General features: G+C 36.8%; 1 protein-coding gene across 3 annotated transcripts in view; it reads right to left on the reverse strand.

Moving 5' to 3' along the window:
* LOC129439854 (coronin-1C-A) overlaps window positions 1–13,031 on the reverse strand; it is a 59,789-nt gene extending 46,758 nt beyond the window's left edge. The window contains exon 1 of one of the 3 annotated variants that reach the window (XM_073860845.1): window positions 10,418–13,031. In XM_073860845.1, coding sequence (XP_073716946.1) covers window positions 10,418–13,025 — 2,608 coding nt within the window. In that variant the 5' untranslated portion in view covers window positions 13,026–13,031. Of the gene's footprint in view, window positions 1–6,071; window positions 6,178–9,617; window positions 9,777–10,417 lie in introns of those variants that run through there. The other 2 variants (XM_073860847.1, XM_073860846.1) reach the window with 2 other exon arrangements.
* Window positions 13,032–23,729: the final 10,698 nt, after the last annotated feature.

Raw genomic sequence — 23,729 nt, forward strand, 5'->3', positions numbered from 1 at the left:
TTTTAGTAGGATTTGTATAAGTTATTTTGATTTGATAAAATTAAATTCATAAATTACATGTTCTGGAATAATTTTACATTTTAAGCAAAATATCAAACATCACAAACACGCGTATCCAGAGAATGTGATCTTCTGCAAGGCCCAAACGCATGAAACAGAAACTCCCATCTCTGGAATAGCCTGAGAATTTTAATCCCGTCCGAAACGGTACGTAAAATCACAGACGTCGTGGGGGACATGTTGAAACGTTGTTTGGAAAACGAATCCCGTCCGAATAGTGCTTAAAACCACTTCACTCATTTTCAAAATGTAGGGGAATTTATATATTACTTTGTTTTACTTGTTCAATTCAGCTTTGATAAACCATCTTCGCTATAGCATCCCGCTTGTTAGTAATGTTTTTTATTTCGCAGTCTTGCCCTGACACACAGTTGAACAGCTCTGGTCGAACAATCTTTATCGTGTTAGCCTCTATCTACAGTACTGGAGTCAGTTCAGTTAATGATAAGAAACAGAACGTAATCTGTAAAGAGAGCGAAAGATGCTGGCTGCCATACTTGCCTGTGGAAACACACAATACGCAACTAAAAATATAATGACAAAAATAAAGTGACGTGTTAACTTACACCAATTCTTATCTGGCTTTAATCAACTTAAACAGAACTGCAAGACAACCTACTGCCAAAAAATCCTGAACAAACACCGATCATTGTATGAGAATGCATTCCAAACATCCCGCAATGTTTTTCATCCATAGTGTGTAACTGTGAGCTTACGTGCATCAACATGAGCATGGGAATGCAAAATTTTGACTAGAGAGCAACAGAGCAATTCTGTCAGAAGTTTTAAGCATAAACACAAATCATCCAAAAAATATTACTGGTATAAGAAAAACGTACTTGTGGTAATTTTTCTAGAGCGGGTTTAGATAGGTTAACATTTCCAAGATAAAATCAGCATCAATGCATCAAATTCCAGACAATGTCCAGAAAGGAGTCAGACAGTTTTCCAAGAAATTCTGCAATGAGAACAATGAGGCAGGGAGGCTTGCTTTCACATTCTTTACCCATTAAAAACTGCACAAATTATACCACAAAAAAAGAGGTTGAAATTTGCACCAGACATGTTAGTAGACTGCCTATACAAAAGTGTTTGCAGATGGTACAAAATACTGTCTTTCAAAACAAGCTGTGGTAAAAAAAATAAGTTTGTTGGTCCACATAGTGTGTCGGGAAAACAAGGGTCCACCTAAGATTTTAAACTTGCTCCAAGGTTGACACATGCTTGTGAAGTATAGGTTACCTACTGACCTACATCAAGGCACAAGGTTTTTAAGGAAGCAAAGTCGCCCCACTGAAAAACTTTTCTAATCTGGCTTGCTGGTTTTAACTGGCCAAGCAAATCTAAGATGGTTTAAACTGGTAATCCAGATGCTCTAAATCATTCAATCAATTAAACCTACTATTTTAAGTTTTGACTTGTTATAAGTTGACATAACAAATTAAGTTAAACAACTTCAACTGGTTTTTATAAGTAAAGTAACAAAAATTATGTTGATTTGACATAATTTTTTACAGTGCAGGCCGGGATATCTAGCCTGGCTCCGCCCTCCTACGTGCTTCCGCTTAATTTTCATTTCGCTTCTGTACAACGTCTGGGACTGCTGTGTAGAGTTTTGTTTTCTCTGGCAAAAATCTGCAGGTCCAATCAGCGAACAGAGGGGGGTGGCTAAGAACGATGACGTTGGCGTCAGTTTGAGTTGTAGTTCAGTAATGGCAGCGGAGAAAGACGTGAGAAAAGCTATTCGGTCCGTTGAAGCAAAACTGACGAACATACAGAAGTTAAAGCCGGAGCAAGAACAATGTTTGCATAGTTTTGTTCGTCTGATCATTCGGACTTGTTGTTTCCGGCCGGTTTTGACGCATGATATACGTTACGACCACACATTAGCGATTGGCTATGGCAGATTCTGAGTGACTCTGGGTAGATCCAATAGTTTTAAACTTCAACAGAGGACCTTAACGGAAGTAATGCTTTGCAATGGAGCGTGGCCAGACTCTCTGTACAATTGAAATGAATGTACGAGAGTCTGGTTGGACCAGGCTATGGGATATCAGCCAAGACCAGTAAATCAGCTTAAGTTGATTTAAACTTATTTTTTAGGTCTGTCATACAGACATGATGAGAGCCAAACACGCCTGCCTGACCTAGAAAAGAAAAATAACATGATATGGACATGTAAGATTTTTGACACGTGTGCACTAGTAAAACAGATCTAGGGCATTGAGTCTGACAAGAATATAGGTAGAGACGCTATCTGACAGCACAAATTAACAAATTCATCTGTCCGTACTTGAGCAAATCCTTGGTAGAAGTTTAAACTAGGGATGCACCGTATGACCGGCCAGAAATCTGAACCGGCCGATTTTTGCTCCTAAGGCCACGCGACGATTCTTCGTTTTGCCGATTATTATTACGGACACAAAGCTGTTATTTATAAATGCGCTAGGGATGCACGATATATCAGCCAATAACTGCTTTTTTTTTATATTATTATATTATATATATATATCGGTTATCGGCCCCCAAATATAAAGAGTTATCGGTTATCGGCCAGAATTTCCATATCGGTGTATCCCTAAAATGCGCCTCTGAAGAGAACTGAGAGAGTGCAAACGAGACTTTAATATTCGTTTTATCTCAGTAAAATGCCTGGTAAAGTGCTGTTTATAAGCGCACATGGCTGCTTTGTTTACAAGGTAAAAACTGGGAACAACTTGTATAAGCACCTCCCTCTCTCTCCCATCACTATGATGAGACGTGTGGCTTGCTTATAATACAAACACATGAAAAGACAAGAAAGACTTAATGTGAAGGAATAAACGCACATTTAAAGATATTTAAGTTTGCGGAAATTCTGCACTCGCAATTGGGTTAATGCATTGGTGAAGCGGACATTCACACACGCACACACAATTTTAAAGATATGATTTCATAAAGCAATTTACTGTGTGCTGAGCACATGACGCATCTATTCTCTTTGTGTTTTAACGGTTGTGAACTTTCCATTGCAAAGTGTGGATTTCCATGAGATTACACTTCAAGCGCATCAATTCTTTACCCAGGAAGCATATAATCGTAGCATACAGGATCATTTAGACGCATCAATTCTGCGCCCGGGATGTGCATTAAAGGTCCCGTCATGCGCATAATTCCCAAAATAACCATGTATCTTTGAAAATGGATAACTGAATAGCCAAAAAACTAAACTTGAACAACTCAAGAGGGAAGTATGTTTCCATCATAAAAAAAAGAACTAGGTATCATCTGAGTGACCTTAAAATGATGCTGATCAAAGCATGATTCAACGATCAAGACAAAAACTCGTCTGCTTTTTCAATAAAGGCCAACTTTCACTTCACATTGAGTTCCGGCCAATGAATCAGAGCGAGCGAAACCGCCTCCACAACCATCTGAGGCGATTCCTTTACTTCCTGAATTCAGCAGCGCACAAAGAAAGCCTTGTCACGCAGCCCAGTCGCATCATTGGTCTACAGGGTTCATGGGGAACAGAAAGACTGAGGGTTAGATAGGCCTTAACCAAATCTGATCTGAGAAAACACATGTTCTTCTTCTTTCAAAATAAAGTATCACTTTGTTCTAGAATAATGTAAATAGAGGAACAAGAGTGCAAAGTGTGATGTGACCGATCCATGCATACTAAGGAAAAGTTCATGACATTCTCACCTGTTAGGTCACAGATACACAAGGTAGTTTCCTCTTCACAATTCACAATCTTATCACACCGCTGACTAAACTGCTGGCATTTCATTTGCTTTAATGTCAAACTCTTAATCTCTGCTTCAAAGCAATTTAACTGACTTATAGAGGTTTATTGGTTTGCGCTAAAATATCTTTTGTTGATAGATAATACTGCTTCCTTCCTCATCAGATTGGGTGTGGTCCATGCTACAGTGTGACATCCAGTTTCTGTTCCCTGAGGCTCAAGCATTTTAGTGGCTGTTTGCTTAGCATGTCATGGTATGCCTGGAAAGACATAAATTTAACACCTGTTCACCACACATTTAATTCATATAATTCACATATAGGCAGTAGCCAATGGGCTGTTTGAACAGGCAAAAAGCAGCCAGTGCATCACCTACGCAAATATTAACACAGCCTTATCATTCAAAACTTTGAAAAAGTGCTTTTGGGAAGCATAAAAATAGCTACAAATCTTAACTAATAGAGAAATGTCTGGTAAGATGCACTTTTGAGCGATTGCATAATGCATGCATTGTTTGCCATTTTGTATACGTTCAATGAAACTGCCCGATGAGCCACGAGCAATCTGAATGAGTCCGCCTTTGTCATTTGGATACAGAAGGGAGGATGATGCTACCTAAATCCTCATGCTGCCTCAAGGCCAAAGAGCAAATGTGACAGCATGCCAGCGAAGACACTGCTGTCTCTTGTAACAATAAGATAAGGGCGCGTATTTCTGGTGGGTGCAGGACAATCCCCATCGCTGTCATAAGCTGCACTGCTTAAAAACAAAAGAGCTTTGCTTAAAGCAAATGACTCTGTAAGATCAAAGATCTTTCTGAGGTAAGATCCGATGTTACAAAACAAAGAGCAGTTTTGCAATTTTGCAAATAAATGCTGATGGATAATGAAATGACAAGTAAAGCTTTAAAAAAAATAAAGGGAAACTGGAAAACAGATATTCAGCAAGTAAGTACACTTTTATTGCAAATCGCTTTGGATAAAAGCATTTGCATAAACAATATGAATGTAAAATAATAATTGAAAATTATTATAAAAAATAATAAAAAATGAAAAATTTATGCTAAATGAATGGTAATGTATAGCGCTAGCTCAATAGCTGGATGGATTGCTTAACTAACGTGGGTGATCTATAGTCTGATAATCAAAAAGACAATCCTTTCAAACACTTGGTTAACATGTTCACCTTTGAACGTGCTTCACGGCATTCTAAATGCTATTTGGGTAAACAATGTGCAGAACCAAATCAAACAAAGGTTGGGACATCAAAATCTTTGTGGTAACGTTTCTAAATAGTTAAAAAAGCATAGGCTCACTACAAGCATAAAAGACATAGGGGTGTTTCCCGGGCACGGCTTATCCTAGTCCCAGACTAAAATGCATGTTTGAGCAATCTTGCACTGACATATCTTAACATATATTAACATCTTTATTCATTCATAACATGCATGAATGAAAGAAAGAAAAGAAACAGGAAGAAGAAAAAATCGTATAATACCCGTCCCTTATATCAGTGCCATTGTTTGGTCTTAATATGCATATCAGAAATGTTTTTTTGTAAAGCATGTTTGTAGAAACTACTTAAATGTCCTACTATAACTAAGGCCTAGTCCTCGATTAATCTAAACCCTGTCCAGGAAACTGCCCTGTAGTGCATGCATAGGCGATGTCACATAACCAGGGTTATTTCACAGAGGGACCACTAAATGTCGTTTATAAGTGATGCACCGAATGTTCAGCAACCGAAACCATCCAGATAAAAATAGCAAAAAAACAACAACATCCGTCTTGGACACTTAAAATGCTTTCACACTGCTGACATGTATGCTGCATTTATAAAGCATGCACGCTTCTTACTCTACACTTTAAATTTATTCTGTCTTTTCATTAATCCAGACCCAATTGTTAGTTTATTTTAAAAATGCGATCATAAACTCAACACATACTTTAGTGTTCATTGTGTTCCACAATCCACATTAAATTGTATAAGGTAAAAAAAAATGTAATCTGTACATCTGCATCACTATTTTAAATTGCTTTACAATGCAAGCATCATAAAGTTTCTAAATACGTATGACCCAATATGCATGTCATTGTGCTGTAAATCAGGTTTAATATTCCAAATCTCAATTTAAAGCAAATTTTAATACACAAAATATTATTGTAACAGAGACTCAAATCATTTGACTGAACAAGGAATATTATTGTGACATTTATGAATAAAATGCTATACAGAGACAGAACCAGGTTTCGAATATGGGTTGCATTTAATACCCGCTGCGTACCTTTAGATGGGGAGTTATCCATCGAAAAGCTCTGTGTTCTGAAGAATGCAGCCCTATAGGGTGTTCAACTTACAAAAACACTGGTGATCATGCAATCTCAAATGTGTCAGTTGTTTTAAGGAAACAAGACTTCCTTTAAAAGTCTCTCCTTGCCTATATATGTCCAGTCCACTGTTTCTCTTTCTCTCTCAAACACACACACACACACACACACGCGCACGCTCTCTCTGTCTCTGAAGCTGCATCCTCCCAACAGCTTTACGGCCACTTCCTGCATCTCTTGACTTATTTTATCAAGCATCCTGACCCATTTCCCAAAGAACACAAGGAATCGAGCAGAGAAGCACGCAGGAGATGATATGATGATGCACACAAGCACAAACCAACACATGGGATGAAGCTTTGTGACATCCAGCCCAAACATTACCACTTGGGGATTTCAGCATGGCCTTAGGCGAAATGATGCACCCACAAAAGACAACAAGAACAAAGACTGCTGTCAAAAAATTTATTATAAAAAATATACTGGGTGCAATGAAGGATAATGAGTACAATGAGTTCATATCCTTCTGGCACTAATTTTGATGTGAACTCTGTGCAATAGAGAAATCCAATTGCAACATCAAAGGGCAGTTTCCCGGACAGGGATTATCTTAAGCCAGGACTAGGCCTTAGTTTAATTAGGAAATGTAACTAGTTTTAAAAAACATGCCTTACTAAAAACATTACTTGTGTGCATTTTGAGGCAAAACAAAAGGCACTGTATTTAATGATATATCAGTGCAAGTTATTTTAGGCTACGTTTACATGGAAACAATCTGAAAAGAAACTGCAAAAGTGGCGTTGCGTTATCACTTTTTATTCTGCGTTTATACAAGCATTTTGAGGGGGAAATCTGCGTGCATATGGTGACGCAAAAGTGTGTGATATGTAGTATGCACTCCAGGCGGCTAGGTGGCAATGTGAAGCACTGACACACAACAACAACAAAGCCTGCGTACAACCTTCTTCCTGGTTCTCCCAGGTCTCGTCCAAAGCCGTCTGGTTTGCCTCTGACGAATTGGCGCATCAACAGTTTCACCGAGATAATTAATGCGCCTTCTCTGATCAGTAATACTTGCTGTGAATAATTCGTACAACTGCTGGAAAGACTTGTACATTTATCAGAGCTGCTATGGCAACTTGAAGGTCCGACGTATGGAAATAATCTGACATGTTTGTTGTTATTTTCCTGAACTGGTGCATGCCTTTGACGTAAACGCGTACGCGACGAGAGCCACCGTGAGCAGACTTTTGCGTTTTTACTCTTTAGACGAGAACGCGATGGTAGATCGTTTTTAAGATTTCCACTCTGAAGGGTGGTTTCACTTTTTTGCGTTTTTAAGCCCCCAAAACGCCGTCGCCGTGTAAACGAAAGGCACATCCGATAAAATATTTTTACGTTTTCATCCTCGAGCGTTCTCGTGTAAACAGGCCCTTAATCTAGGACTAGTCAAATACCTGTTCAGGAAACCACCCCCAAAACCACAATATGAATCTATAAAAACTGAAAAATGTTAATAAAGCAGAATCTAAAACAAAATGTCTTGGATTGTTAGACAAATATTCTGTAAAAGACATCACACGATTTGAGGTTTCATTATTTCTTTATTGGTTTCTCCTGCCTGGCAAGTTAGTGACTCAAACCAAAACAAGCCAGACAATATTACAGTGTGGTCAGCACGTGGGTAACCACAGAAAACCCTGCACACTAAATACCTAATATTCACTAACACTAACCGGGTGTTTAAAACACAGCCCAAACACAAGACCTAAAAAACATAGGAAATTAAACTACTATTCTTTCAGGGTGGATCTGAAGCAAAACTCAGTGCAAAGCTGTAAATTGAATGTGAATGTGAGAACTGCCATTCAGTCATTCTTTTAAGCTAAGTGACTGACAGTGAAGTAATTACAGGGCAGCCGCCTGGAGCAACCCGAGGTTGAAGGTAGTTCACTCAAAAATTAAAAATGTGTCATTTATCTCAACCTCAAGTCACTTCAAACCTGTTTGACTTTATTTCTTCTGTGAACAAGAAAAAATTACTATTTACTAAAGCACCAATAAACAACTTCTACTAGTAAAGTAATGGACTACATTTTTCAATGCATTACATGATTTACTGAATAAGACGATTTTAAAGAACATCGATATCCCCGTATTACATTTGAACCCGTTACCTACACTATCTAGAGCAAAAATTACAATATTAAAAGCCCACCTGACATAAAAAACACTTGAAATGTGCAGCTACGTTTAATGAATTGACGTAATTTCCACTAAAACAAAGTTAGGGTGGGACAATCTGAGTCCACCCCCCACTCCCTCTTAAAATACCCCGTAGCGTTTAGTTCACTCACTTATTGGAATTTGACGAGTACATAATGACGTCAAAAATATCACTGATCCATATTGGAGGAATTGAGCGATTGTAAGTTTTGAATGCTTATATATTCTTAAATGTGAATTGTGAATGTTTTAGAGCACACTAATTTACAGACATCCTTAAGGATAAAATATTAATAGTAAATTATACTAAAAGCTGAAAAACATTGCATGGGAAGTGAAACGAAATTCCAAGGGCTTCTACGGAAAATTACTGACTATACTTCTTACAAAAAGCCCTCTAGACAGAAATCATACTCGATATACAGTTACACAATCTTGGATATGCTTGGATAATCCACACCTACAGGAAGTTCGAGCAAATTACTAAACGTGTCGTGCAAGCTTATCTTACATCTTCTACGTTTGAAACATGACTGCGTGTTTAGTTTTTGGATTGAATTGATGATCCTACAGTTCGACTGGATATTGTTTAAGTCCCTTTATTAAATCCTAACAAAAAATAAACAACTTTTAATTTTGTCCCACGGGTCAAACCAGTGCAGCAATTTTTAAACTGACAGCTCTACTCGCGCGAACAAACCAAGCAATAAATTCATAGGCAACTTGTGTGGCTTATGTTCACAATGACTGGGTTGGTAAATAAAAGTGTTTAAAAATTAGTTTTTGTTTAGTGGCCACCAAAAATCTTCACCTAAACTTATCTACTAACAAAAATTCCTACATTTAAAACCATTCGTTAAACTTAAAAACCTCAATCCATCTAAAACAATTCACATTGTCAGATATTAAATCACGATATTCACATATGTCAAATATTTAGGAAACATTTCAAATGATTAAGAGTTCATCATTCAAACAAAACAAGATCAACTTTTGCTTTAAAACATCAGCGACGTTCAAAATGAACTGAATAGCTTTCAGTGCATTAAATAAATGCATTAAAATTCCAAACACGATATAAAGCATGACTCAAATGACGAATTTGTTATAGAAATCCAGAGTTTTGAGCACTGAAGATCCGGCCTGATCCACGCTGCCATTATCCATTCGCATGGGCAGATTTTCAAATCCAGCAAAGTTGCACTTACGCATACCAACTCAAATCTTCGCCTCACGCTACAAACATTGCACGAGATGAAGTATTTTCTCACCCTTACCTTCTCAGCTGTCGATGAAAAATATATATCCCTGTCCGACTGTATGTTTGCGATATAGTCGGCTGTAATTTCCCAGTCGCAGTCCCTGATCGCGCGAAGGTTCCCTGTGACTCTACCTCACGCAACTTGTCTGAGAGGCGCCGGAAGCCACGCCCTACTTTATCTTTCCCCGCCTTACCAAAACACGATTGGATGAATATAGAACGAGTGGCGTCAAAGATGACCAATCACGGAACAAAAGATTGGTTACCCCGCCTATTCGACGAGTAAACAGGTATGAAGTTCAGTGTGGACGACGTGACTGCATTACAAGCAGAACCGGTTTATTGTTGCTGACGTCATAAATACATTAAAATCGGTTATACTTAAAATATTAATTTTATTATATAGAGTAGTAAGCTGATAGTTTACCAACGAGAAAACAGTGAGCTGTAAACACAATAATTAATATGCAAATTGATGTAATGAGTTATGTAAAAAATGTGAAATCAAGTATTAGATATTTTTTCTAGTCTTATTTAATGTATGTCTCACTTCAATGCCATGCTGATATAAAGGCATTGCCACAAGATGGCACCATTATGCCAAAATAATCAATTTCGTGAGAAGAAATAAATGCAATGTTATAAAAATGTAAAAAAAATCTTATTGATTAATTTTTAAAATGTGACAGATATTAACTACAGTTTCATTTATTTTCAAGCACTCTCAGTCAAGCATTGAAAAAACCCTTAAGGTTTCCACCCTTTAAAACGTTTTGCATTGCAAAAGCACTTTCCTTTCCAGACCAACTGTCTTACCTTTTTTCACTGAAGCTTTCCTCTCTGGCACTTTGTCGGGTGACTTTTTCGGTGAATCAAATGCTGCTTTCATCTGTGCTACTTTCACAGACTGTGTTGGATCCAAGTTCAGGTCGACCCGGGTCTCTGTAGGCTTGGTCCACTCCTTCATCTTCTTCTGCAACTCAATGGTTTCCTTTATCATGTCAGAAACATGTCTGCTTTTGTGGACACCTTGTGTTAACTCCATAACTGTGGAAGCAGCATCTGCGTTCAGGTTGCTTTGAGTCGCATGCTTATCGTCAAGCAGACTTGAAGGTTTCTCCTCCGTATTGGAGGCGAGCACATGCAAAGTGTGCTTGCGCTGCACATTATCTTGCGTACTTATTAGGTTGCACATGATGGAGGAATGTTGCACGTCTTGTGCGGCAGATGTGTTCGTTGCGCTGCCTGATAATGCAGGTCCTGCAGCACATCCATCGTGGACTTGATCGGATTCATCTGTCGGGCTTACTGTGGAATGGGCTGCCTCATTTGTTAAAGTCTTTGTGAAATCTTTTTTGTAATGTTGAGGGGAACCAGACAGAGCAAATTTAGTCTTCTTGTCCACACTTGGAAGAGGTGGTGTGATCTTTGGCCTGTCTTTGGGATCTGGATCTGTCTCAGGCTCAGCTATGAGCTCAGAGGAACCGGTTGCAGATGTTTCCTTATCTATCTGTAAGCTAATGATATTTTGATTCGACTGTCCGTCTTTGTCTCTCCCTGATGACATCACATTATTTGAGCTTTTGTTGAGGTTTAATTCTTGCTGGTCAGTAGCATCAATCACTGCATTATGGAAAGAGGTACGATTATGTGTAGCATCATTTAATGTCAAAGGCAGGGTTAGTATTTCTAGCTTTGGACCTTCTAGACTTTCCTCTGTGTATACTTTGGCCTTCTGTGAAAGAGGGGAATCCTCAATTTCGTCTTTTGGAGTAACTTGAACATCGGATTTAGAAGGGGGGTGAGAATCTGTAATGTCTTCAAAGGATGTAGCACATCTCTCATCTTCATAGCTTTGTTGAACGGGTTTGTTTTCAGTCGGCGTACTTACGTTAGATGTCACACAATAACCCTCCTCCGATTTTGTTCCATGCAGAGAAAGATCTTTAATCTCGTTTTTCATTGCATGGGAAAAAAGCAGGCCCTTTGAAGCACGCTCCAGATTTTTTATTTCTTCAGCCTCCCTTATGCCATCTTTATTTTTTTGACCTCCAGCAGGTGATCTCTCCAGTGAACGTTCCTTTGTCTCAAAGCTCTCCAAGTCTGACACATTAAATTGTTGCTCATCCTGTGCAAGTTCGCCTGCAGTTATTTGCTGATGGCTCTCAGTTTGACCCAGGGGTGATTTGGATGCCACTTCTAAGGAGCTGAACTCCTTTTGGCTCACAGTGTCTATGACATCATCTGCTGGTTGAAACCCTGCAACATTTTCTTTACCTCCGCAGACACTTTTCATTGTACATCCCTGAATTTCAGCGTTCATTGGGGAGAGTTTAGTGTTTGGGTTTTCCGCTACATCCTTATCTGGATCCTCTGATGGGTTCTCGATTTCTTTTTTGACTTGCTGAATTGCCTCATTAATGTCCTCTGAAGTCTCAGTTGGCGAGTTCATCCCAGGGTTTGATGTTCTGGGCACATTTATCGGCCTTTTGTTGTGTGATTCATCTGGGCTGTTCTTCAACGTAACATTTTCTTTGTTTGTTATGGAAACAAATAAGTGAACTTTTGTGTTGGCAGGTGATGTACCTGTGTTATGATCTTCACCTTCCATGTGTCCATCAGCTTTCAGTGGTTTTGGATGGTTCTCCTTCTCCAGAACCTCAGAGGTCACATCAGCAGGCCCTGTATTTGTTAAACCAAAATCACAGGCACCTTTCACAATCCTGCTTGTATTTATATTTAGGAGATCTGTAGCGCCAGCTTCTAGTTTTCCGTTTCCTTCTTGGCACATAAGCTTGTTTTCAATTCCATAGACAGATTCCATTTTGTCCTTTACGTCTGTTTCCTTTTCACTCCCGTTTTCTTCTTCATGAGGCCATTCAGTTTCGTCTTTGCCAACAGGGTAACAACTAAGGTTCCCCTGATGCTGATTTTGTTGTAGATTATCTTTTAGCATATACTCCAAGTCTACTAGTTCACCAGCTTTTGCTTTTTCCATATCCTCTCTCTCGTGAACAGGTTCACTAGATCTGGCCTCCCATATGGCTTGCGTGCTTTCAGACCGCCTGATTTCATTCATCTGCTGTGGAGCCAGTGGTTCGGCTCTGCCTTGCTCACAACTCTTTCTACCTCCCTCTTTTTCTCCATCCCCTCCCTCCACCAACCCCCCATCCGTGGGAGCGCACACCTTATCATGAGATTCCAAACCCGGCTCCAGCGTAGGTGATGTTGACTCCCTGCCTGGGCCTTCGTCCAAGCTTCCACTGGCTGCTTTCTCTTCGTCTGCCACAACATTACGAGTCTCAATGGTTGGATTTCCTTCCTCCGATGCTCCCCCAGGGTCTGGGTTTGGTCCCTTTTCCTCTGGTCCTGCCGTGCTGTTGTCCTGCCCTGGCTCCCCCTCCTTTCCCTGGTTTTGTCCCATTGCATTCTATGGAAAAAGAAAAGGTGTTATTGGCAGTGTATTGTGGTGGACCACAAGATGTTGATGATGCCATTGCTGTGGCATGCAGGTTGTGCCAGTGTTTATCTAATTACCCTTCACTCCCCGGTACATTGTTTAGATTTTACTCACTTTCGCTAACTGTCTTTTTTATATTTCTGTTTCCACTTTTGTCATTTGGCACAAGTTCATTTCTGTAGTTGTATAAACTTACATGGCGTTTTAGCTGCAAAGAGGACATTTTAATTCCAAAGAGGCTTGTAGGTGACATATTCATAGATTTGATAGTTTAATTTCATTTTGATTCAGTTTTATATACAAGGCCAGTTCTTGCCGGGTATAGAAAGGTGGGCTGGCAGACTGGCAGACTGGCAGATATGCTGGGATTAGACAGACGATGAGAATTGACGTCAGATAGATGTTGGGTTTTGACCTCAAAACCCAATGCCATTCTGATGTCAAAACCCAACTTCATCCTGATGTCAAAACTCAACGTCAGTGTGACGTCAAAACCCAACGTCCATCTGACATCAAATCCCAACGTCGGTTTGACGTCTGAGATCGAAACCCAACATCCATCTGACGTCAAAACTCAACGTCGGTTTGACGTCTGACATCGAAACCCAATGTCTGTCTGACAACAAAAACCAACGTCGGTTTGACATCTGATGTCGTCATTGAATGCCGGATTTACGTCAAAACCCATCATCCGTCTGACATCAAAACACAACGGCGGATTAATGTCAAAACCCAATGTGGGATTGACGTCAAAACCCAACATCAGTCTGACATCAAAACCCAATGCCGGATTAATGTCAAAACCCATTGTGGGATTGACGTTAAACCCAATGTCTGTCTAACGTCAAACCCAACGTCGGTTTGAAGTCTGCTGTCAAAACCCAACGTCCGTCTGATGACAAAAACCAATGTCGGATTGCCGTCAAAACCCAACATCCATCTGACATCAAATCCCAACGTCGGTTTGACGTCTGAGATCGAAACCCAACATCCATCTGACGTCAAAACTCAACGTCGGTTTGACGTCTGACATCGAAACCCAATGTCTGTCTGACAACAAAAACCAACGTCGGTTTGACATCTGATGTCGTCATTGAATGCCGGATTTACGTCAAAACCCATCATCCGTCTGACATCAAAACCCAACGGCGGATTAATGTCAAAACCCAATGTGGGATTGACGTCAAAACCCAACATCAGTCTGACATCAAAACCCAACGGCGGATTAATGTCAAAACCCAATGTGGGATTGCCGTCAAAACCCAACATCCATCTGACATCAAAACCAAACGTCGGTTTGACGTCTGAGATCAAAACCCAACATCCATTTGACGTCAAAACTCAACGTCGGTTTGACGTCTGACATCGAAACCCAATGTCTGTCTGACAACAAAACCAACGTCGGTTTGACATCTGATGTCGTCGTTGAATGCCGGATTTACGTCAAAACCCATCATCCGTCTGACATCAAAACCCAATGCCGGATTTATGTCAAAACCCAATGTGGGATTGACATTAAACCCCATGTCTGTCTAACGTCAAAACCCAAAGTTGGTTTGAAGTCTGATGTCAAATCCCAATGTCCGTCTGACATCAAAACCCAACGTCTGTCTAATGTCAAAACCCAACATCTGTCTGACGTCAAAACCCAACGTCGGTTGATGTCTGACGTCAAAACCCAACATCGGTTTGACGTCTGACATCAAAACCCAATGTCCATCTGACAACAAAAACCAACGTCGGTTTGACATCTGATGTCGTCATTGAATGCCGGATTTACGTCAAAACCCATCATCCGTCTGACATCAAAACCCAAAGGCGGATTAATGTCAAAACCCAATGTGGGATTGCCGTCAAAACCCAACATCCATCTGACATCAAAACCAAACGTCGGTTTGACGTCTGAGATCAAAACCCAACATCCATTTGACGTCAAAACTCAACGTCGGTTTGACGTCTGACATCGAAACCCAATGTCTGTCTGACAACAAAACCAACGTCGGTTTGACATCTGATGTCGTGGTTGAATGCCGGATTTACGTCAAAACCCATCATCCGTCTGACATCAAAACCCAATGCCGGATTTATGTCAAAACCCAATGTGGGATTGACATTAAACCCCATGTCTGTCTAACGTCAAAACCCAAAGTCGGTTTGAAGTCTGCTGTCAAAACCCAACGTCCGTCTGATGACAAAAACCAATGTCGGATTGCCGTCAAAACCCAACATCCATCTGACATCAAATCCTAACGTCGGTTTAATGTCTGAGATCGACACCCAACATCCATCTGACGTCAAAACTCAACGTCGGTTTGACGTCTGACATCAAAACCCAATGTCTGTCTGACAACAAAAACCAACGTCGGTTTCACGTCTGACGTCAAAACCCAATGTCCGTCTGACGACAAAAAACAATGCCGGATTGACGTCAAAACCCATCATCCGTCTGACATAAAAACCCAACGACGGATTAATGTCAAAACCCAATGTGGGATTGACGTCAAACCCAACATCCGTCTGACAGCAAAACCCAACATGGATTTGACGTCAGACAATAAAACCCAACATCCGTCTGACATCAAAACCCCATGCCGGACTAATGTCAAAACCCAATGTGGGATTGACGTTAAACCCAATGTCTGTCTAACGTTTAAAACCAACGTCCATCTGACGTCAAAACCAAACGTCCTTCTGACGTCAAAACCCAACATCCATCTGACATCAAAACCCAACGCCGGATTGACGTCAAAACCCAACGTCGGATTGGCGTCAAAACCCAGTAAAATGTGAGTTACTATTGGGCATTTTTCATTTTGGGGTAAATGAAGTAAATGAGATGTCTAAAAGATGTCATTTTTGGTTTTCTTTCTTATTGGTGCATTTAATTAATGCAAAACTAATATTTTAGAATGAATAGAACAGCAGTAATGTATTTGGCTCTGGTGGAAAGTGTGTTTCTATTCCTCTGTCTTGTGACTACAGCCTATCAGAGCAGCCATTCATGCTCGCCTATTACATGAACTGTAACGTCAGCAAGAAAACAAGGAATTAGAATCACAAGATTTTGCAGGGGAGCTCTGCGGTTAAAGAAACTTTATGTTTACACTGCATAAGATATTAAGAGAAATGTTTCGCCATCAACTACATTCTGCATGTGTGTGACAGCTAACAAGACTGAACAATATCCCAAATTCAAAAACACACCACATGAAAGTTTTTTTCTTTTATTCTTCGTTAGAAGGTTTTCTTTCAGAGTTTTAAAGGATCTAAAAGTTTTCATGCAACAATGTTTCTTGCTGCTGACAGTGATGTTGATGAAGATGGGAACATTTCTTGTAATCCTGCCCTCTGTCACGCCATTTGAAATACTTATGGGCTCATGAAAACACGCTGATGAAATCTATACTTCCTCTCTGTTTCCCCTTTCTGCTTTCCCCAAAAATATTAGATGCATCTGTCTTTAATACCTCATTTCTGCCTGACAACAGTGATCCACAACATGCATTTATTTTTTAAATTTCAATGTCAGCATTACAACATTATAGGCCATTTCATATTGAGTAATATTGCTTCTAGTAACCGATGTCAAGGAGGGCAATAACACACCAACAATCTTGCATTTAATGGACAAATATGTCCCCAACTTTGCCTAAAGCTTGTAAGTTTGTCTAGTATATTAGTTTGTGTATTTATCTTCTGCACCTAACACTGGTGCAGAAGATAAATACACAATAGATGAGTCTCTACAGTCACAATATGTTTCCTGTTCACTGTCTACTTCATGACAGATTGCAAACACATTTACAGGAACTCGCACACAGAGCTGCCGGCATCCACGTCATATGACAGAATTCAACATGTTTTTGGTTCTGTCCCAGGACGAAGAATAGACAAACTGACAACTTTAGGCACATATTTGTTGGGAACAAATGTTAAAGCCACAGATTTCATATTATAACTTCTTTTCACTGTCCCAATTTTAAATTTCCAAGATTGTTGGTGTGCATGTCACACAGTCCTTGTCCAATATTGTGTAAGCAGCAAAATTCATTTATCAAACTTCTCTCATTTAACTTCCAGTATAAATCCATCCCATCCAAACTTTTCACAACTGCCTCATTGTGTTGCATCCGTCATCCAGACACTTAAGGCAAGTCACTTGATTTCCTTGTGGCTCACCGCCTCTCCCACGTATACAGAATCGAACATGAACAGACAACACAGTGAAACGTGTCTCATCCGTCTCCGCAAGTTTATTTTCCCAATCAAGTGTTCAAATCAAAGCAGAGCAATCGTATTGGCCTCACTCAATGGAAGGCAACTTAATAAAAGGTTACATCTGAAGTGGATACTTACCGATACTCATACGACTGCACCCGTAACTCCAGGGACAAGACCACTCTTTGTTGGATAGATGGATGTTTTGGACGACTTCTGCTGGCAAATGGGCTTTTATTACTTTTCGTGTGATGTCACAGTCACATTTGCCTCATGCAGTAAGTTAGTCCTCTCATCACATCAACCATCATGTTTAGGAGCTATTTATTAAAGGGGATAGTGTAATTACATTTACGCATTAGACAGACACATTAATCAAAGCTACTGTATACATTTTTATTAACTGGTATGTGTGATCCCTGGGAATCAACGCACAGCCTTTAGCACCGCTGATGCAATGCGTTTCCAACTGAGCAACAAGAACCCTACAAATTATAATGTCACCTTTATATACCTTCATCAAATCTAAATGACTTTCTACTGTATACAATAAATTCACAAGCTATTTCTTTTAAAGGGATTTTATATATATGGGTTAGAAAATGTAGGTTGAAATTTAGCAGTTATATGGTTAATCATTCCCTGCCTGCCGTCATTGTACCCTACACTGCAAAAAATGATTTTCCAGAAAAAAAATTCTTAGTATTTTTGTCTTGTTTTCAGTAAAAATATCTAAAAATTCTTAAATTAAGATGTCTTTTCTTGATGAGCAAAACGACCCAAGAAAATAAGTCTCTTCGTCAATAAAATATCAAATTTAAGTGAGTAAAATTCATCTTAATTTAAGACTTTTTAGATATTTGTACTGAAAACAAGACAAAAATACTATTTTTTTTGCGTTGTAAGTAAAATGTACAGACATTTTGCTATAAAAAGCTATTTTGTTTTTCATGTTGGTAAAATAAAAACAGAATTTAAATTTTCAGATAAACTGATTGCTTTAATATTAGATCTGACACAAGCTTAATGCCTCCATATTGTTTGTGCATAAAACAAGCAAAAAATCTGCCAGTGGGGTAAGCAAAAAATATTTTTTCTTAAACACTAAATTCAAGAAAAATTTGCTTACCCCAATGGCAGATTTTTTTGCTTGTTTTATGCACAAAATCACTTAAATTTGATATTTTGCTCTAAAAACTAGACTTATTTTCTTGAATCGTTTTGCTCATCAAGAAAAAGTATCTTAATTTAAGAATTTTTAGATTTTTTTACTGAAAACAAGACAAAAACTAGAACATTTTATTTTTGAAAATAATTATTTGCAGCGTACCCACTCTTGTACACTGCAAAAATGACTTTCTTACTTAGCATTTTTATGTTGTTTTCAGTACAAATATCTAAAAATTCTTAAATTAAGATGCATTTTCTTGATGAGCAAAATTACCTAAGAAAATAAGTTTAGTTTTTAGACTAAATATATCAAATTCAAGTGAATTTGTGCTTAAAAGAAGCAAAAATATCTGCCAATGGGGTAAGAAAAAAAATCTAAAAATAAGTTTACGTTTTTCTTAAAAGTTGAAGTCAAGAAAAAATTCCTCACCACATTGGCAGATATTTGTTGCTTGTTTTAAGCACAAATTTACTAAAATTTTATATTTTTTTCTTGCTCATCAAGAAAATTCATCTTAATTTAAGAATTTTTGATATTTGTACTGAAAACAAGACAAAAATACTAAGAAAGTCATTTTTTGGCGGTGTAAGTAAAATGTACAGACATTTTGCTATAAAAAGCTATTTTGTGTTTCATGTTGGTAAAATAAAAACAGAATTAAAATTTTCAGATAAACTGATTGCTTTAATATTAGATCTGACACAAGCTTAATGCCTCCATATTGTTTGTGCATAAAACAAGCAAAAAATCGGCCAATGGGGTAAGCAAAAAATATTTTTTCTTAAACACTAAATTCAAGAAAAATTTGCTTACCCCAATGGCAGATTTTTTTTGCTTGTTTTATGCACCAAATCACTTAAATTTGATATTTTGATCTAAAAACTAGACTTATTTTCTTGAATCGTTTTGCTCATCAAGAAAAAGTATCTTAATTTAAGAATTTTTTGATTTTTCTACTGAAAACAAGACAAAAAAACTAGGACATTTATTTTTGAAAATAATTTTTTGCAGCGTACCCACTCTTGTACACTGCAAAAAATGACTTTCTTACTTAGCATTTTTATGTTGTTTTCAGTACAAATATCTAAAAATTCTTAAATTAAGATGCATTTTCTTGATGAGCAAAATTACCTAAGAAAACAAGTTTAGTTTTTAGACTAAATATATCAAATTTAAGTGAATTTGTGCTTAAAAGAAGCAAAAATATCTGCCAATGGGGTAAGAAAAAAAAATCTAAAAATAAGTTTACGTTTTTCTTAAAAGTTGAAGTCAAGAAAAAATTCCTCACCACATTGGCAGATATTTGTTGCTTGTTTTAAGCACAAATTTACTAAAATTTTATATTTTTTTCTTGCTCATCAAGAAAATTCATCTTAATTTAAGAATTTTTGATATTTGTACTGAAAACAAGACAAAAATACTAAGAAAGTCATTTTTTTTGCGGTGTAAGTAAAATGTACAGACATTTTGCTATAAAAAGCTATTTTGTGTTTCATGTTGGTAAAATAAAAACAGAATTAAAATTTTCAGATAAACTGATTGCTTTAATATTAGATCTGACACAAGCTTAATGCCTCCATATTGTTTGTGCATAAAACAAGCAAAAAATCGGCCAATGGGGTAAGCAAAAAATATTTTTTCTTAAACACTAAATTCAAGAAAAATTCAAGTAAAAACTGCTTACCCCAATGGCAGATTTTTTTTGCTTGTTTTATGCACAAAATCACTTAAATTTAATATTTTGGTCTAAAAACTAGACTTATTTTCTTGAATCGTTTTGCTCATCAAGAAAAAGTATCTTAATTTAAGAATTTTTAGATTTTTTTACTGAAAACAAGACAAAAATCTAGGACATTTTATTTTTGAAAATAATTTTTTGCAGCGTACCCACTCTTGTACACTGCAAAAATGACTTTCTTACTTAGCATTTTTATGTTGTTTTCAGTACAAATATCTAAAAATTCTTAAATTAAGATGCATTTTCTTGATGAGCAAAATTACCTAAGAAAACAAGTTTAGTTTTTAGACTAAATATATCAAATTTAAGTGAATTTGTGCTTAAAAGAAGCAAAAATATCTGCCAATGGGGTAAGAAAAAAAAATCTAAAAATAAGTTTACGTTTTTCTTAAAAGTTGAAGTCAAGAAAAAATTCCTCACCACATTGGCAGATATTTGTTGCTTGTTTTAAGCACAAATTTACTAAAATTTTATATTTTTTTCTTGCTCATCAAGAAAATTCATCTTAATTTAAGAATTTTTGATATTTGTACTGAAAACAAGACAAAAATACTAAGAAAGTCATTTTTTTTGCGGTGTAAGTAAAATGTACAGACATTTTGCTATAAAAAGCTATTTTGTGTTTCATGTTGGTAAAATAAAAACAGAATTAAAATTTTCAGATAAACTGATTGCTTTAATATTAGATCTGACACAAGCTTAATGCCTCCATATTGTTTGTGCATAAAACAAGCAAAAAATCGGCCAATGGGGTAAGCAAAAAATATTTTTTCTTAAACACTAAATTCAAGAAAAATTTGCTTACCCCAATGGCAGATTTTTTTTGCTTGTTTTATGCACAAAATCACTTAAATTTAATATTTTGGTCTAAAAACTAGACTTATTTTCTTGAATCGTTTTGCTCATCAAGAAAAAGTATCTTAATTTAAGAATTTTTAGATTTTTTTACTGAAAACAAGACAAAAATTAGAACATTTTATTTTTGAAATTTTTTTTTTGCAGCGTACCCACTCTTGTACACTGCAAAAATGACTTTCTTACTTAGCATTTTTATGTTGTTTTCAGTACAAATATCTAAAAATTCTTAAATTAAGATGCATTTTCTTGATGAGCAAAATTACCTAAGAAAATAAGTTTAGTTTTTAGACTAAATATATCAAATTCAAGTGAATTTGTGCTTAAAAGAAGCAAAAATATCTGCCAATGGGGTAAGAAAAAAAAATCTAAAAATAAGTTTACGTTTTTCTTAAAAGTTGAAGTCAAGAAAAAATTCCTCACCACATTGGCAGATATTTGTTGCTTGTTTTAAGCACAAATTTACTAAAATTTTATATTTTTTTCTTGCTCATCAAGAAAATTCATCTTAATTTAAGAATTTTTGATATTTGTACTGAAAACAAGACAAAAATACTAAGAAAGTCATTTTTTTTGCGGTGTAAGTAAAATGTACAGACATTTTGCTATAAAAAGCTATTTTGTGTTTCATGTTGGTAAAATAAAAACAGAATTAAAATTTTCAGATAAACTGATTGCTTTAATATTAGATCTGACACATGCTTAATGCCTCCATATTGTTTGTGCATAAAACAAGCAAAAAATCGGCCAATGGGGTAAGCAAAAAATATTTTTTCTTAAACACTAAATTCAAGTAAAAACTGCTTACCCCAATGGCAGATTTTTTTTGCTTGTTTTATGCACAAAATCACTTAAATTTAATATTTTGGTCTAAAAACTAGACTTATTTTCTTGAATCGTTTTGCTCATCAAGAAAAAGTATCTTAATTTAAGAATTTTTAGATTTTTTTACTGAAAACAAGACAAAAATCTAGGACATTTTATTTTTGAAAATAATTTTTTGCAGCGTACCCACTCTTGTACACTGCAAAAATGACTTTCTTACTTAGCATTTTTATGTTGTTTTCAGTACAAATATCTAAAAATTCTTAAATTAAGATGCATTTTCTTGATGAGCAAAATTACCTAAGAAAACAAGTTTAGTTTTTAGACTAAATATATCAAATTTAAGTGAATTTGTGCTTAAAAGAAGCAAAAATATCTGCCAATGGGGTAAGAAAAAAAATCTAAAAATAAGTTTACGTTTTTCTTAAAAGTTTAAGTCAAGAAAAAATTCCTTACCCCATTGGCAGATATTTGTTGCTTGTTTTAAGCACAAATTTACTTAAATTTTATATTTTTTTTCTTGCTCATCAAGAAAATTCATCTTAATTTAAGAACTTTTGATATTTGTACTGAAAACAAGACAAAAATACTAAGAAAGTCATTTTTTTGCGGTGTGAGTAAAATATACAGACATTTTGCTATAAAAAGCTATTTTGTGTTTCATTTTGGTAAAATAAAAACAGAATTTAAATTTTCAGATAAACTGTTTGCTTTAATATTAGATCTGACACAAGCTTAATGCCTCCATATTGTTTTTCAAAACAAGAAAAAAAGTCCACAACTCTGGCAGAATAGGTTAGTAGTACCCTTTAAAAGGTCGTAATATGTACAATTTAGATACAGATATGTATATATTTAGTACCGAAATCTTAAATGATTTTTTTATTGTAATGTATGTTTCCAATTTAACTATTTGTGTGCTGCTATTTGCACTATTTGAATTGATCATTCATTAATATTTGGCAAGTTAGCAAGACAGAATTTGTTTGATCTACACTCTCGGAAAAAAGGTACAAAAGCTGCCAAGGGGGCGGTCCCCTATAAAAACGTAAACATTTGTACTTAAAGAGCTTATATAAGTACCTCAAAGGTACATAAGGGTACTAAATGTATACATGTCTGAACCTCAATGGTACAATTTAGGAGCTTTTAAAAGTCCCCGTGAACTAGAAGTCATGATCGACTTTACTTTTTTGTTGTGTTATGTTGACGTATTTTTGAGTGAAACTGAATATCACTTAGTAGGCATGGCTAGTCTTTTCCAATGTGCTTTGATTGGATATAGAAAAGTAGGCATTTCTTTTAGAAATGAAATGTCAGACTGACAGTCGGAGGGGCGGAGTTAACACATTTTTCCTATTTTGAGTTTATGAGGCAACATGAATAAAAAATAATATTGACTGACATGGATAAATAGTTTATAGTAAACACTGCAATATTACATTAAAAAATAAGAATTGTCAGTTTTGATTTCATTGGGACTTTAAAGGGTACTGTCCCTGTCCCTAACCCTATTAAAGAGCACCTATTGTCCGATTCACGTTTTTACATTTCCTTTGGTGTGTAAGTGTGTACATGTTAGCGACATGCAAAAGATACAAACCCCAAATAAACAATGATGTGAGTTATCGTCTCCAACGTAAATCTCTTTTCTTGGATTACAACAAACACACGGATTGTAGGCAACAGTTTACTTCCTGGGATTGGTGATGTAGACAAGACCGACATTATCATAATTGCTCCCGCATGGACTCACAGCCTGTAAGTTAACTCCTGTTAGCATTGCATTGTGACCGAATCTTTCAAACATGGTAAGGAGCGTCACATTTCCGGTTGACGTCAGAAGTATTCAGGCCAGTCA

This window comes from Misgurnus anguillicaudatus, chromosome 22, assembly GCF_027580225.2.
Source record: "Misgurnus anguillicaudatus chromosome 22, ASM2758022v2, whole genome shotgun sequence".
NCBI lineage: Eukaryota > Metazoa > Chordata > Actinopteri > Cypriniformes > Cobitidae > Misgurnus > Misgurnus anguillicaudatus.